This window comes from Misgurnus anguillicaudatus, chromosome 11, assembly GCF_027580225.2.
Source record: "Misgurnus anguillicaudatus chromosome 11, ASM2758022v2, whole genome shotgun sequence".
In the NCBI taxonomy this organism is placed as follows: domain Eukaryota; kingdom Metazoa; phylum Chordata; class Actinopteri; order Cypriniformes; family Cobitidae; genus Misgurnus; species Misgurnus anguillicaudatus.
The window spans coordinates 8,810,479-8,828,103 of NC_073347.2; the positions used below are offsets into that span (position 1 = coordinate 8,810,479).

Genomic DNA, 17,625 nt, shown 5'->3' on the forward strand with positions numbered 1-17,625 from the left:
GGGATTTTTATTTGTTGCTTTCAATTTTAGTTTTCATTTATCAAAATGTAAACCGCTTGTTTACCCCGTCAGACCCTGCCTCCAATGGAATGGACATCACATGTTTTGTGGTTCAAACCTGAAAAGGGGCTTAACTTGTGACGTAAGGAATGTCATTCGCGGGTCCAAACCTTCAATGACTACAACAATTCAAACCGCTGTTTATTAGCACTGTTTTCATTTTAAGCATTTAAGCTATATATTTATAAACTGAAGGCATACACTAAGCTCATGGCATCCTATCCAAATGTCAAATTCCCTGACCTTCACTGACTAAAAAGCTGAATTGCCATCACCTATATATATGGTCAACAGCCCTCAATGTTATAATGTTTAAGTGTGCACGACAGAATAGAGATGTTTCTATGTGTCATAAAATCAGTTAAAACAAGCACCATTAATATCTAACACAATGTTACATTTTTTACTGGACAATCTGTAAAGAGAAAAGAATGTAGTAAAAACACTCATGATTAAGAAATGTAGTGCAAAGTTAACAGCATAATAAACATAAACTTAAAATGAGAGTGAAGTCCATAAAGAAGCCGCCATGCAAGTCGTGATATAACATGAAATCATACTTAAGGACCACTTGTTTGTCATGAGCTCAGAAAAAGCTCATATCAATTGCTCTTAAAAAACATATAATTTAAGAACTAATGGTCACAGACTTTTCATTGGAAATGAAACTAAATTATGTTTGTATCATAAAATGTCACATGTACTGTAGTTATGAACATGTACTGGCTCCAAGTTCCCCTCACCTTTACAAAAGTGTTCCTGATAACTATGAATATGTAAATAAATAATAATAAACAGAAGTATGTTCCTGCTTGACCAAATGTGAATAAACATTAATCATAACTTTTGGACTATAATCTACTCATTTTTGTTGTTAAGGGTTTTTGTTGTAAATGTTAAGTTGATTGTGATTATTGTTGTTTGGTTTTCTTTTTACTTTTAGCTTCTTGGCCTATAGCATCTGATAAGGGGACTACCGAGGAAGACTTTTGGCTAATTTGGGCACAACATCTGTTGATGACTAACTAAATAAATAATAATTATATTTAATTACCACCAAATGAAGCAGTTATCTGAATTTAGCATAATATAAACATTTAACTTTACACTTACAATAATTTTCAAGTCTTTCCTATCCTCTCTTCTCAGTGTGTACCGGAAAATTATGGTTGCATTGTTTGAATCATGTTGTTGTTGTTTTTTCATAATCATGAGATGTCTTGTGATGCCGGGATAAATTTGTATTTTTCCTCATTTGACTATTGCCCTTGTGTTTAGTCATCATTAATAGGGAACTTGTATATATTTTTATCTTGTCAGATGTTTGAGGTAACACACATTGCTTATTGATTTCTAAATCAGTCATGTCAACAATGACTAAATGTTATTTTACGCTATTTATAGACTATGTTCCTTATATTCAATATTTTTGTTTGACTTTGATTTTGTTTACATCCTTCATTTTGAAGATCTTAATAAATAAAACCTAAATTTATGTTCGATTTAAACTTAAAATAAATAAATAAATAATATATTCAATTCTAAATGTTGAATTTAACAATACTGATTCAAATCTATTGCCACATTTTAACATTGATTATCACAGGTCTCTATAGTAAATATATCAATTCCAGACCTATCATTTGACATTAATCATCAATATGTGACCCTGGACCACAAAGCTAGTCATAAAGGTCAATTTTACATCATCTGGAAGTTGAATGAATACACTTTCCGTGGATTGATAGGACAATATTTGTCCAAGATCTTGGACTCACGAGAGCATCCGTTGCCATGGGTACATTGCGTAGTTACTCTCGTAAATCGCGTGAGTCCAAGATGGTGTCATTACCGAAAGCTAGTTTATAAAGTTTAAAATATGTTTTTTTTAAATATCGTATCGATTACCCATGGAAGACCTTTATTAACCCCTTGGAGCCGTTTGGATTACTTCTCTGAAGGATTTATGCACTTTTGTGGGCTTCAAAGTCAGAAGTTGTTCGCTGATCACTGTTTTCTACCATTATAAGCTTGAAAAAGCAAGGACATTTACTAAAATAACTCCAAATGTGTTTGTCTGAAAGATGATGGACATATGTATCTTGAATTGCTTGAAGGTGTGTACATCATGGGGTAATTTTGATATTTGGGTATCCCTTTAATATCCTAATGATTCTTGGCATAAAGAAAAATCTATATTTTTGACCCATACAATGAATTGTTGGCTAATGCTACAAATATACCCATGGGACTTAAAGGGATAGTTCACCCTAAATGAAAATTGTGTCATCATTTACTCAGTATTATGTTGTTACAAACCTGTATACATTTCTTTGTTTTGATGAACACGGAGGAAGATATTTTGAGTAATGTAACCAAACTGATCATGAGCCCCATTCACTTCAATAACACTTTACAATAAGGTTCATTAGTTAACATTAGTTAACTACATTAGTTAACATGAACTAATTATAAACTGCGCTTATACAGCATTTATTAATCTTTGTTAATGTTAATTTCAACAATTATTAATACTTTATTAAAATCTTGTTAACGAACATTAACAATTAAAAGCTTTATTTTTATTAACTAGATGAATAAATACTGTTACAAATGTATTGCTCATGGTTTGTTCATGTTAGTTAATACATTAACTAATTTTAACTAATGAACCTTATTGTAAAGTGTCACCAGTATTCTTTATTCCTACAATAGATGTCAATGGGGATTATGATCAGTTTGGTTACAAAACATTCCTCAAAATATCTTCCTTTGTGTTCACCAAAACAAAGAAATGTATGAGAGTGAGTAAAGAATGACACAATTTTCATTTTAGGGTTTCATTTTATCCCTTCAAGGTTTGGTAGTCACATATATACGAGTCATTTATTATAGAAAAGCTAAATCAACCACATTTCTGATTCAAAACTAAAGTTTTTTTTACACAGCTAACACCAACTGAGCCTGTAAACTTGCTGAATCCAGAGATAGTCTCATCTCATTCTCATAGACGTCAGCATCATCCCACAGCTGCCGTGTTGCATTTCCCTCACCCTGATCAAGAACATGAAGAAGAGCGATAGGGTTCACACCACCCCACACCCAGCACCAGTGTATGCTTGATAACAGTTCAGTGGATATGAGCCATTCAGAGCCCACCCATCCTGCTTATACTGAGGCCACAGCATGCCAAATAACATGCCTGCACATGTACAGTAGAAAGTACTTCATTCTAGTGGTGGGGTTTAAAATTTATGACTTATCTTCATAATCAACATGACACTGCACGTCTCCAGTCTTGTTTGAGTTAATATAAAACAGAAATGTGCCAAATGTGCAGAACAACGAAGCAGCAACGACTGCGAAAATGCTGATTATTTTACAGCACCATTATCAATCCACACTTCCTTTGCATGTAAACATGTTTGGGTGCCTACGTGAGATGTGACTTTGAAATATGAGATAAAGAAAGCAATGATTGATCTTGTGATTCGGAAATTATTAAAGTCTTCGGAAGGTCAGAGGGCGAACTGCATTTAAATGATTTAGCAAAATTCTTATCTGACTACCAACGCCTTTTCAAGAACCGTGCACCGTAATCCTCTGAGAACACATTTTCTATGAACTCTGCAGCAAGTCATGATAAAAATATTTGTGGATGCAATACAAATATCTGAATATAGATAAAAAAAATGGGCTAAGAGATTAGAAGGGTTTAGTTAATAATAATCTTCTTCAAACCATAATGATTTATTGTCCTAGATAAATTTATTTTTAAGATAATTTAAGATATTTTGCAGTACGAGCGAGTGAAATGTATTGATTATATACATCAATATAAAAATTTCATTTAGAAATATCTATTAGCATAATTGACTCACACTTGTTTCAAATGATTCATTGAACTCACCTACAAGTGTTTGCCCATGTGGCACCTTGGCGGGACACCACGGGATTCTGAATTGGAAAGGGCACAGATTTGGGGTTTAAAATAAAGTTACAAAGAGTTGATTTGTAGTTTTTATATTCACATCTAAATATAAATAAATACAAGCTATACATGTTTTTGTCCATTACACATGGATTATCACCTGTTGTTCCTATAATGATTTCTCTCACGTTATCACCAAAACATCCCATTGGGTGTCAATGAGTTGTCTTGCACAGCAGACGTGCATCAGACTTTGGCCCAGTATACTCAAACCATCCGTGAAGAACTGCACGTTATTGAAACCTTGACCACATGATGCACAGGTGTGTACACACAGATGTTTCTGAGCTATTGATTTAAAACAACCTTTACACAGAATCTTGAAGTTTATAAAACACCTGATGTAAATGTTAAAGTCTAGCTGGCTATTGCTGCAAGTTTATTAGATGTTCAATATTATTGCTTAATCTATTTCTTCTGACCTGACAGCAGCTGCATAAACACAAACACGTGGACCTAAATGTTCAGGTTCAGAATCAGCAGTGTTGAAATCCGCTTACAGAGCTGATTTTGTAATGTGAGCTTAGCTGTTTAAAGCCTCCTGCGAGATCACATAAAAATGTCACAATATTACAATTAAATGCATTTAAACAATTCCAGTTATGGTTAGTTGGTAACACATTACAACATTTAAATTAATGTATTTAGCAGACACTTTTAGTACATTACAAGGTAAACATTTTTATCATCATATGTGTTTCCATGGCTTGAACCCATGACCTTTTGCACTGTTAATGCAATGCTTTATCACTAAGCCATACCGGAGCCCAATAAGGTTGTATTTGTTAACAATAAGTTAATGCATTAGCTAACATGAACAACACTCCTACATCATTTATTCATCTTAGGTCACTAATAAATTTATAAAACCAAACATTGTAACATTAGTCAATGCACTATGCACTAACATGAATAACTGTATTGGCTTTAACTAACATTACCAAGAATTAATAAATGCTGAAAAACACTATTGTTTGTTTTTTTCTTCATGTTGGTTCATGCATTTACTAACCTTAACAAATACAACTGTATTGTAAAGTCTCACTGGTTAGTTATATAGCAAGTGGATTAGTTAGTTAGAAATAAATTAGGCATAAACAATGGCCACATTGTTGGTTCTGAAATTCACATAATTACAGCATTTATATTTGCTAGTAAGTTTCTATCTTTTTTGCTGTGATTCTCAGACTCCCAATCTTAAAGGGATAGTTTACCCAAAAATGAAAATTCTGTCATCATTTATTAACTCTCATGTTGTTACAAACCTGTATACATTTCTTTGTTCTGATGAACACAAAGTAAGATATTTTGAGGAATGTTTGTAACTAAAAGGAAAAAAATAATTCTATGGAAGTAAATGGGGTCCACGAACGGGTTGGTTACAAACATTTCTTTAAATATCTTCTTTTGTGTTCATCAGAACAACGAAATGTATACAGTTTTGTAACAACATGAGAGTGAGTAAATGATGACAGAATTTTCATTTTTGAGTGAACTATCCCTTTAAACTTGAAAATGAAAAATTTTCATGAGAAAGATAAGTGAAAGTGGTTCATAGTAATAATGGAAAGTTTTATATCAGCACAATCAGAAAACATAACACACCCATTCATTGGAATGTCCGTCTCTAACATCATGGAAGATGACTTGTGCCTAACTTCTCATGGTAAACACTGCCCTCTGCTGGTTCAATGTTTAAAAATTATAAAAGCATAATAAAAGATAGCATGAAGTAAATAAGGAATAAAAAAGCGTATTACTGTACAGTACTCTGTGTCTAAGTATGTAATTAGAGAAATTAGATATTTTGTCCTTCTCTTTTGTTATATGCCAATGGTGGTCACCAAGATCTACTTTCCTGCAGCGTTCTACGAACTTCTACCTAAAAATGAGAAAAAAATGCAATATAATATACATAATTATATGTTATCATTTTATAATTTATGTAATATATAATATTATAATAAAGAAAAAATTTTAATATACAAAAGAACATAATACAGGTCTCTTAAAATAAACTTATTTTAAACTAATAAACTAATAAAGTATTTACTACAGAAATCACTGGACCAGTACTATAGAGGTTAAAAATTTTGTAGCACATGCCAAAAGTATAAAACAACAACAATGTATACCACAACAACCACAGGTTCATTACATAAGTCAGGACATCAATATAATATATAGTTTATTTTTTCATAAATTCTGTTTTATTTTATTACCTTTTTTTGTTCGGAATAGTAATGAATCTGCTCAAATTAAATAATACTGTGGCATTAAAGTGTAGTATAGTTTATATTTAAATTCCTAGATAGTATAGTGTTTTGGTCATATAAAAATATATTTTATATTATAGAGTATTTTATTTAATTAAAATGATATCTAATTATATATATTTATAATCTCGCCTTGATGAGCGCTGTTTTCATCCCAATTCTACCCCCGAACACTAAATCTAAGATTTTTTTGAGATTTTGCCGATAGCTGTATCCTATTTAGCCACGACTGGTTCGGTTTGGGATCAGGTTATGACTATTTCTTTTGACAGGAATACTGATCCAGTAACAAATATTACTTGGCAAAATCCCAGTGCCCCCTTTGGACTCTGCTGTGCACATGGATGTGCAGTGGTTGATGCAAAGATACCCGTGATACATCCTCCAATAGTAAAAAAGGCCAGCTTGAAGTGTCCCTGTGTCTTGTTTGCTTGAGTGGGTAAAATCTTTTATCTGTATCCTATGGACATATTGAGAATGACAGACATGATGAGATCTAATGAATCGTCAAGATGGAGGCATGAATCTTAATTCATCCCTGTGTGAGATACTTGGGTCCACATTAAAGGCGGGGTGCATGATCTCTGAAAGCCAGTGTTGACATTTGAAATTTCTTAAACAAACACGCCCCTACCCCAATAGAATCTGGACCTTCTTTTGATAGACCCGCCCCACACATACGCAACCCAGGCAACGATGTTGATTAGTAGACACGCACCTATAATGCTGATTGGCTACAAGTGTTTTTCAAAAATCATGCACCCTGCCTTTAAGGTATGGAGAGAGAGGACTTATGCCTGTCACTGTACAGAAAAAAAGAAACATCTATTTTTCAATGCTGTGTGTCAGAAACATGGAGAGTAGCTATTTTTAACAAGCAAGATTATCTACGGCAATTTTTATGTCCTGTGCCTTACATGGCACTCCAGGGAGCTCTGTATTTGAATACTGTGACCCAGCAGATCCAAACAAGCTGAATCCTCCAGAACTTCTTGAACCTAAACCAGATGATGATGGCTCTTTATTCATTTATATCCTTCGCTTTACTACATGCACCTTTAACCACAATGACCAACATTTGCTTGAAAACCTAAAAATACAGGGCCCATCAAGAGGGCCTCAAACTGACTTAAATTTATTTAAAACAAGACATTATAGCTTTAACAAATGAAGATATTTCTTGGCGTTTAGTTATTTTTATAAAAAATATACACATTGCTAGATATTTCAAAATGCAGTGAATATTTAATTAAAAAGAAATTGTTATGGGGGGGGGGGGCTTTAAATATTGTTCTGGACATTGTGGGGCAACAGTGGACAACAGTAAACACATTTAAGCTCTTCTGTTAGAACAGAACTGCCATTACGGAAATTAACCATGCTTTTTGAGGTAAAAGTGTAGTAACCATGGTTTTTCTACAGTAACCATGTTTTTTTAACTGTAGTAAAACCCATGGTTAATTTTCTAGCTGAACCCCCGTTCATTTATGAGATTTAGTTAAATTAGGAAATCAGTCTATTGTGTTTTCATTTGCTTAATGAAAAACGTATTTAGTATTTTCATTGGTCTCATTCATTTTACATTTTAAATGAACCTGACGTTGTTGTTGTTTGCCCAAAGTAAACTTCCTGTACAAAACCCTTCTTATCCCGTAAACCCATATTCAACCTTTGATTTTTCTACGTAATTATTATTATGTATAAAAATGTGCTGTCGTGATCAGAATAAATCGTGAATTTGAATTATTCCTCCGGGTTATTACCAAAGGATATACTCCGCGACAGTTTTGCGACAGCATGCGATTTACGGCCGTGTGTAAAATCATATGGATCGTGAAACCCGCATTCACTAATAAGATCAGATCACTATACACACGATATGTAAACGTGCTACGACTGTAACAGCTTGTTTAACTTCATGTGGCGCAGCAAGAACCGACATGAAAATACCGCGAGAGCGATTCGACAGCATACACCTCCGTATGATTTCTCGGACCGCTCTCGCGGTATTTTTATGTCACCCGCCTTGTCAGTTCTTGCGGCGCCACATGAAGTTGAATAAGCCTAATGAAATGTGCGCTCGCTTTATCAAAGTACCGCGAGAGCGAGTCGAAAGCTATACTTTCCAGTTGCTCTCGCGGTATTTTGACGTCACCCACACATTAGTCAGCGCAGATCCGCATGACGTCGAGCACATCTAAACTGACAGTCGTGACGTCATCGGCTATGATCTGACAGAGGTGCGGCGGAGCGAGAAGCGACTTCCAGGGACCAAATTGCACATTATATGCTTGGTAATTACTTGAAAATATATTTATAACCGACGTAACGATTGCCGACATGTCAGAGGGGGGTTCGCGTTAGGTAAAATGAAAAATGAAGTGCAGTCGAGGGTAAAGGAAGATGATACTAGTACAGTGACCGATTGGCGCTCAGTTGCTGTACTTTGGAATTTAAACGCATTTAAGATCAGCCAGACCGGCCATATGTCACTGCGATCACAATAATAAGACCTTTAACTCGGTAGGTTAGATTACGTTTTGTCTGAAGTGTGCTTTATTGTTATTGCTCCAAGCGAAACCTACATTGGTTGAGAATCAACCGATCAAAGGAGATTTTCAGGTTTCCCAGACTGTCTTCATAGTATAATACATGAATTATAATGGTCAGTGATTCTGTTATGCTCTCCGATCAGACGTAAGTGCTTTTTAACCAATTCTTGGCAGTAGAACAGAAAGTACAATGTGTAAACACTGTTCCGTTTTAGTATGTATGCATATCTGGGCCTTTATAAAACACAAGCTTTTATAAAACACATTAAGACCTGTCTGTGATGTTGAATATATGTGCAGTTTTATATCGGTGAGATTGAATCGATGCCATAATAAGATGAATATTTGTACAGTCAGCGAATGCCTATTGCTTGCCATTAAGTAACAAGGTCGGCGTTATTTACAAGCAGTTTCTCCTACATTTTAGTAATAAAACATCAATATTTGACCTGAAAATATTTAACACGAGAGAGATTAATTGCTTTTAAAGAATAAATTTCAGTTGGACACGCTTGGTTGCAGCCCCATTTAATCTTTTCCCACAATGCACCGTGTCAGTACACAGTTGTGTTTCCTGTTTACCACTGTATCGCTTTTGTTTAGTTCTTTTTCTTTATTGTCGATGATTCTGGTAAAATGTTTTGGTTGTCAATCGTATAATGTTATCTCAGAGAGGGCGAGTTTATAAATAGATAAGGCGAAGGTTAATACGCGATATATGTTGATCTATGGGAGTCGCGGTATTTAGCAGATGAGGAAATATCCTCGTGCCAATCTAAGTTACTTTCATTTTACACTTCGACATCTTCGCGTCGAGTTATGACCGATTTGAGACATTGCGCGGGAATCGCTACATGGCTCAAAAGAAGCTTTTCTGAATGTCAGAATGATTCTTTAGAACAGCGTTGAAATATCAGAATGATTCTTTACAGCAGCATTTAAATATCAGAATGATTCTTTAGAACATCATTAAAATATCAGAATGATTCTTTAGAACATCATTAAAATATCAGAATGATTCTTTAGAACACCATTAAAATATCAGAATGATTCTTTAGAACATCATTAATATATCAGAATGATTCTTAAGAACATCATTAATATATCAGAATGATTCTTTAGAACACCATTGAAATATCAGAATGATTCTTTAGAACACCATTGAAATATCAGAATGATTCTTTAGAACATCATTAAAATATCAGAATGATTCTTTAGAACATCATTAATATATCAGAATAATTCTTTAGAACAGCATTTAAATATCAGAATGATTCTTTAGAACAGCATTTAAATATCAGAATGATTCTTTAGAACATCATTAATATATCAGAATAATTCTTTAGAACAGCATTTAAATATCAGAATGATTCTTTAAAGCACTATTGAAATATTAGAATGATTCTTTAGAACATCATTAATATATCAGAATGATTCTTTAGAACAGCATATCAGAACGATTCTTCAGAAGAACACCATTAAAATATTAGAATGATTCTTTAGAACACCATTGAAATATCAGAATGATTCTTTAACCATTAATATATCAGAATGATTCTTTAGAACACCATTGAAATATCAGAATGATTCTTTAACCATTAATATATCAGAATGATTCTTTAGAGCACCATTGAAATATCAGAATGATTCTTTAGAGCACCATTGAAATATCAGAATAATTTTTTAGAAGAACACCATTAAAATTTTAGAATGAATCTTCAGAACCTTCTCTAAATGCCATGATTCTTTGGAGCATTCTCCTTATGTCAGATTGAATCTTTAGATCGTTCTAAAAATCACAAATGTTATATGTGAAATTTTCTAAATATTGTAATGATAATTTTTATTTCTTTATTTATAATGTTCACAATATATAATCATAATTTTTTGGTACATTCTTTTAAAGTCAAAATGATTCTTAATTTACTTTTATACTTATAATAATACACAAAAACAATGAATAGCCTAAAAAAAATTTTTTCATTGACAAGTTTCTCATTAATTATTATATTGCATCTTAACACAAACTATCGAGTCATCACTTTATTAATATGCCAAGATGGTCTCCAAATGGTCAGGTTGATCATGCTGGTCGGAAACATTGGTGTTATTAAATCTATCGATATTACATAAAAACACTATCTGCTTTATTACTAGTACTTTACAGTCAAACTCACTTTAGTTTTTGTTTCCCACCAGGATTTCTCGAGGTGTAAATTAGGCCTGGGATAGTCAGCGCTCCCCAGTGAGATTACAACTGAAGGGCGGTGAAAATCAGCCCCTAATGGAAGAGATAGAGACAGAGTTGACCTGCACAGAGCAGGATGGTTTAGGAGCAGACTTCATCACAGTGGAACTTGACACCCAGCCTGTGGAATATGTGGTGAAGTGGGCCGAGGTGGGCTCCAAATTCACTATATCCTGCGTGAAAAAGGATGTGGACGAGGGTACCTGCTTCACTTCCGATCAGGTGGTCAGAGTGGATCCGGACGAGACGTTCTTCGTCCCTTACGAGGCCGTGTACACGGAATGCGAAGACGCGGAACCGGACTTGATCCCGACGCACGAGGAAGAGGTGGTGAGCGAGTCAGACTTGGACGAAAGCACGGAGCCGGGAATTGGCGAGCTGTGTGATGACGAGCACGTTTCGGATGTGTCCTGGCAGAGCCAGACGCCACGTTCCAGAACCTACAACTGCCACGTCTGCGGAAAAGTCTACAGCCATTCTTCCAGCCTCGCACGCCACCTGCACGTACACTCGGATAGGTCGTCTTTCCCCTCTTCCTCTAAAGGGTCAGGGGACAACAGAAAGTCTCTCCATTGCAATATGTGCGGAGTGAAATGCAACGGCAAGCGACTTTTGGCGATACACAAGAAATGTCACAAAACGAAGAGACTGCACACGTGCAACATATGCGGCAAAACATTCAATCACAGCTCTAGCCTCTCACGGCACAGGTTAATCCATAAAAAAGGCCTGGATAATGAAGTCAGGCCATTGTACCCGGCCCCGACCCCAGCTCCCATCATGACCCAGCGCAGTTTCTCACCCCCCAGCGAGGACACGGACAGAGAACCGAACCCCTCGGGAGAACGACAAAAGCAGTACCAGTGCCCGCAATGCGACAGGGTCTTCAGCCACTCTGCCGCCCTAAACAAGCACCAGCTGGCACACGTGCGACAGCTGCTCAACTCGTACACGCAGGGCAAAGATGCGCTCGACAAGTCCTCGGACCTGAAGATTCGCCTGAAGCTGTGCTCCCGCGACAAGCCCAACTATTACACCCTGTGCAAGAAGAACAAGCGCAAAAAAGGGGGCAAGAAGAGGCTGTGCTTGCCGAACGACAAACGGCCCTACCAATGCAGGATGTGCGAGAAACGCTTCAGCCACACCACCAGCCTCTCCAGGCACGAGCACATGCACGCCATCGACAAGCGCTACACCTGCAGCATCTGCAAGAAGACGTTTATTCGGCTGTCCAACCTGAAGCAGCACCAGCAAACGCACGCTTCGGGAAAGCTGTACGAGTGCATGCAGTGCGGGAAGACTTTCGTTCACTCCTCCAGCTTCTCGCGGCATAAGAAAGTCCACGCACGGATCAAGCTGTCCCCGAACCATTGTGAAGAGGAACTGGTCATCGATGAGACGGCACCACTCGAATTTGACTCTGAGTGAGAAAGACGAAAGCTCTGGACCTGTTTTAACACCTGATGAGAAAAGAAATGTTATTGATGTGTCTTTGATGGTTTTTCTTTATCATTTATTTTTTGTTTTTGCAAAAAAATTAAAATTAGTCAGTTTGGTGTGTGCTCACAAAAAAGTTGACTTCAATCTAATATTCTTGTAATTATTATTATTATTATTATTATTATTATTACATCCTTTCTGGCTAGAGGGTGAATTGGCCACCTTTATTAATATAAAAAAAACTATATGTATATTTTTTGTTGACATTCCCTTTTTCCTTCACATTCACAGCTAATCTGTATAATTTATGTCTCTTCCTTTTTATGGAATTCACAAAGTGGATGGCATTGGCAATACAGGTGTTATTTATTTTCCTTGCACTAACCTGTAAAAAAATCGATATTGGGGGTTATGGTTGGGAGTGTGGGGTAGTCAAGGATATAAGTAGGATATAATGGTACATTTTATATGCAATTTTCCGGACCCACGTTCCATTAAAGAGTGCAATCTGAATCCATTATTTCCCAATATTTAGTGACAACAAGCGCAAACATTTTCTCTTCTGATACAACCAAATAGTAATTTGACAAGCACCAAACTTGGGTTGGACACAGATTGTTCTTGGTACTGGTTATTTGTCAAAATATGAAATCCATTGTGTCCATGGAGGTTAATAAATGTATAATAATACTGTTGATGCTTAGACATTGTGTACAAATGCATTCAAAACATTGTTCGTGTAAATGAACAATATAATTGCAAAAAATATGTGCTTTTTACTTCTGTATATGTGTAAAAAGTTGCAGTTGCAAAAAAGTTCATCTGATTTATTTTTCACTATATACAAAACTTATGGAAGGGATTTCATATTTTAACAAGCATTGCACTATTGTATTTCTAGACAAAAGCACTACATATTTAGTCAATTGGACATGTTAATGTGTCGGGCGAGATTAACAAAGCATGAAAATATCTTCCACACATCAAGAAAAATTGATAAGTGCCCTCAGCTGCTCAGTGTAAGACCAAAGCTCTTCAATGCACACATGCATGCACCACTTCAAATGTGCTGTTTAGTTCAATAAAAAGCATTCAGACAGTCTTTTGTTTAGTGTTCATACAGACCTGGACCTTTTTCTGTTTGAATTGAATTTGAATAGCAATTATTAACCCATTTATGGTGTTTGAAATGAGACTTTGGGGAGTGATATCTTGCGCGTGTGAAGCACACAAGTTACACCCACAATGATGTTTTTATTAAAACAAAAAAGCCCTCGGTACTCTGTAGGCCTACATGTTATTTTTTTAATGGTTGGGTGTTTCTTAAAATGTTCTTGAAGTAGTATGTTCCCCAATTTTATGAATCTTTTATTGCCATTGTTTTCTTTATTTTTTACTCTTTGCTGTTCTAAACAAGATGATCCCTTCTCCTGTCCATACTCCTCATATTTTGATTCATGCTTGTCATTTAACTTTGTTTTTGCTTGCTGTAGCTGTTTCATCTTTCCATTCAGCAGACCTACGTCTTAAATGGAGATGTAGATTTTTGTGTTGTGTTTGCCATTGGACTCCAGTTTAAGAACTCTGTCTTGCATTTTTGTAATAAATATTGATTTAATAATCAGCAGTGTATTGTCTGAACGTTTATCAGTCCATTCATCTAGTAACTGGCAATATATTGGACGTTCACCCAAAGTTGTTTACTGGTAGATTTTTATTATTAAGTTCAGACATTTATTTCCTCACGTGCCCATCTCATTGTCTCATTATTATTATCCAGTTGTACAAACAAAAAGCATTGCTCAAAATGCTGTTTTCAATTGAAGTTCTGCTATCAGCCAGAAGATGGCAGCACAGGTCTTTAAATTCACTTTGCCTTTACAATGCATGTCACAGTTTTTAATCAGTTTTGAGACTGAACTGATTTGGTATCAGTTTAGAAAATCAACAGCATGTAAAACAAATCAATAGCATTGTTGATAATGAATAAGATTGTTCAAAAGAATATACACTCTCAGAAATAAAGGTACAAAAGTTGTCACTGGGGCAGTACCCTTTCAAAAAGGTACACCTTTGTACCCAAAGAGTACATATTAGTACTTTGAACTGCCAAAATGTACCTTTAAAGGTACATATTTGTACCTAAATGGTACATATTTGGACCTTTTTTAAAGGGTACTGCCCCAGTGACAGCTTCGTACCTTTATTTTTGACAGTGTACACTGTAAAAAGTTGTTGCACTTGAATTAAAGTTTAATCAACTTGAAGTTGCAATAAATTTTTAACCAGTGATTGGTCGCTATAAATGATAAAAATACATAATTTTTATCATTTATAGCAACTCAAGAAGTTTATTAAACTTAAAAATGTAAGTGCATCAAGGAATTTTTACAGTGTGCCATGTGACATTTCATACCCTTTCAGGGACTCCTTTTTCACATTTATTTTACACTTTGATTCAGTACTAAATTTGTTGTTGTATTTTGTTCTAATATTCATTAATATTAATATTTTGTTCAAGTGCTAAAAAAACTAAAACAGGAAGTGCTACTGGACCAGTGTTGTTTAGATCCTACATTAAAAGAGACCACTTATCACAGTTTCGACTTTAATAATCATTTGTAAATGTATTCTGAACATTTCAGTCCGGTGAATTTCAGTGTTGGGGAAAGTTACTTTTAAAAGTAATGCATTACAATATTAAGTTACTCCCCAAAAAAGTAACTAATTGGGTTACTTTTCATGGAAAGTAATGCTTACTTTTAAGTTACTTTCGCATGACTTTTAAGTTTTTTTATGACTGCGAAGTTCTGCATTCAGAAATTGCATTTTTCCATCAAAAAATGTCAAGCTCTGGGGTCTCATTTATAAAGCGTGCGTACGAAAAAACGTGGCTGGAAACCTGCCTACGCCAGTTCCCACGCAAAGGTTGTGATCTATAAAAAAACAAACTTAATGGGAGAATGGGCATGCAGGGTGGGATTTGAGGATGATTCCACGGATCTGAGGTGCCATCTTCCACGGTTAGGGACTTAGGTGTGATGTTCGACAGCAACTTATTCTTCGATAGTCATATCGCCAACGTCTGCCGCACAGCATTCTTCCATCTTAGAAATATCTCGAAAATACCCCATATACTGTCTACATCTGACGCAGAGAAGCTTATCCATGCTTTTATGACCTCTAGAATAGACTATTGTAACTCGCTACTCAGGGGATGCCATGCAAATCAAGTAAACAAGCTTCAGCTAGTTCAAAACGCTTCCGCAAGGGTACTTACTCAATCTAAAAAGTATGACCACATAAGCCCAATTCTGGCATCTTTACACTGGCTACCAGTTAAATATTGCATACAATTTAAAATATCACTAATCACCTACAAAGCTTTAAATGGCCTAGCACCCTCATATCTTAGAGAATTACTATCAGAATACAATCCATCACGCACACTACGGTCGCAAAATTCTGGTCTCTTGATTATCCCTAGACTATCAAAAGTGTCTAAAAGTGGAAGGTCATTTTCCTACTTAGCCCCTCAGCTCTGGAATGATTTACCAACCGATGTCCGAGAATCAGACACAGTCGATAATTTTAAAACTAGACTTAAAACTTTTCTATTCAACAAAGCAATAGCAAAATTTTTCTAGTAAAATTACTTAACTCGAAATAGTTATCTTTACGGAACAAAGCACACGCGGTCCTAACACAGACCAACCAAATAAATAAATAAAAACCTTATCTTAACCTATAGTCGGATTGCGATTTTAGAACTTTCGTGTTCTTGTGAATAGTATGCCATACAAACCCGTTTGCCACTGAACCTGCATTAACGACGACAGTGGGGCCTCCAGCCTTAGTCAAACGGGTTGGCACGTATGGTCGGGTTGTGATTTTGGCGCTTTCTTTCTATTGCGAATAGTATGCCATACAGACCCGTTTGCCACTGAACCTGCATTAACGACGACAGTGGGGCTTTTGGCCTTAGTTAAACGGGTTGGCACGTCTGGTCGGGTTGCGATTTTGGCGCTTTCTTTATATTGCGAATAGTATGCCATACAGACCCGTTTGCCACTGAACCTGCATTAACGACGACAGTGGGGCTTTTGGCCTTAGTCAAACGGGTTGGCACGTATGGTTGGGTTGTGATTTTGGCGCTTTCTTTATATTGCTAATAGTATGCCATACAGACCCGTTTGCCACTGAACCTGCATTAACGACGACAGTGGGGCTTTTGGCCTTAGTCAAACGGGTTGGCACGTATGGTTGGGTTGTGATTTTGGCGCTTTCTTTATATTGCGAATACTATGCCATACAGACCCGTTTGCCACTGAACCTGCATTAACGACGACAGTGGGGCTTTTGGCCTTAGTCAAACGGGTTGGCACGTATGGTTGGGTTGTGATTTTGGCGCTTTCTTTCTATTGCGAATAGTATGCCATACAGACCCGTTTGCCACTGAACCTGCATTAACGACGACAGTGGGGCCTCCAGCCTTAGTCAAACGGGTTGACACGTATGGTCAGGTTGCGATGTTGGCGTTTTCTCGTGATCTTGTAAATAGTATGCAATATAGACCCGTTTGCTACTGAACCTGCATTAACGACGACAGTGGGGTTACAGGCCTTAGTCAAACGGGTCGACAGGTATCATTTTCTCTTAAAAATCGGAAGGTGACCCTTAGTTACCATATATACCGTCGCAGTGGGCCCCCAATTTGCAAAATCCTCAACTGTGGATAAAACAATTATGCCTCAATAGTTAGTCTGTCTGAAACTAAGCTGATTAAACCACATCACTGTGTGACACTTGCATTACATGTGAACGGCCCCTACGCTAATATGATTTTGTTTTTCTCTCCCTGTCTCGTCCCTGGGTCCCATTGACCCTGAGGACAATGGGACAAACAGACCCAGTTCCGGTAGATGTGAAAGTCGGCACACCTCTGATCTACTGGTCGTCCTTCAATGTGATGCCCAGCTGATGCCTGACCAACGACCACCGGCAGGACCCGCTTAATATCCGCTTAATCTCTGCTTAATCTCCTTATCCGTTTATATG

General features: G+C 36.3%; 1 protein-coding gene and 1 long non-coding RNA gene across 5 annotated transcripts; both read left to right on the plus strand.

Annotated features, from left to right (window-relative positions):
- The first annotated feature begins 1,781 nt into the window (after positions 1–1,781).
- On the plus strand, positions 1,782–3,542 carry LOC129415356 (uncharacterized). Its single transcript, XR_008634783.2, has 2 exons — positions 1,782–2,177; positions 3,009–3,542. It is a non-coding gene; the product is annotated as an uncharacterized lncRNA (long non-coding RNA).
- A 4,933-nt stretch (positions 3,543–8,475) lies between these two features.
- LOC129416184 (uncharacterized) lies at positions 8,476–14,191 on the plus strand. Of its 4 annotated transcripts, none has more exons than XM_055170461.2 (2): positions 8,476–8,621; positions 11,079–14,191. In XM_055170461.2, exon 2 carries the CDS (start codon positions 11,164–11,166, stop codon positions 12,553–12,555), a length of 1,392 nt encoding a protein of 463 aa, XP_055026436.1. In that variant the 5' UTR covers positions 8,476–8,621; positions 11,079–11,163; the 3' UTR covers positions 12,556–14,191. The 4 variants fall into 4 exon arrangements, with proteins under 4 accessions (XP_055026436.1, XP_055026437.1, XP_055026438.1 ...); XM_055170462.2 differs by lacking the exon at positions 8,476–8,621 and adding an exon at positions 8,664–8,850; XM_055170463.2 differs by lacking the exon at positions 8,476–8,621 and adding an exon at positions 8,882–9,024.
- The last annotated feature ends 3,434 nt before the right edge of the window (positions 14,192–17,625 follow it).

What these genes read in the sequence shown, in the direction of transcription:
- LOC129416184 (XM_055170461.2), top strand. Translation starts at nt 11,164, where the DNA reads ATGGAAGAGATAGAGACAGAGTTGACCTGCACAGAGCAGGATGGTTTA.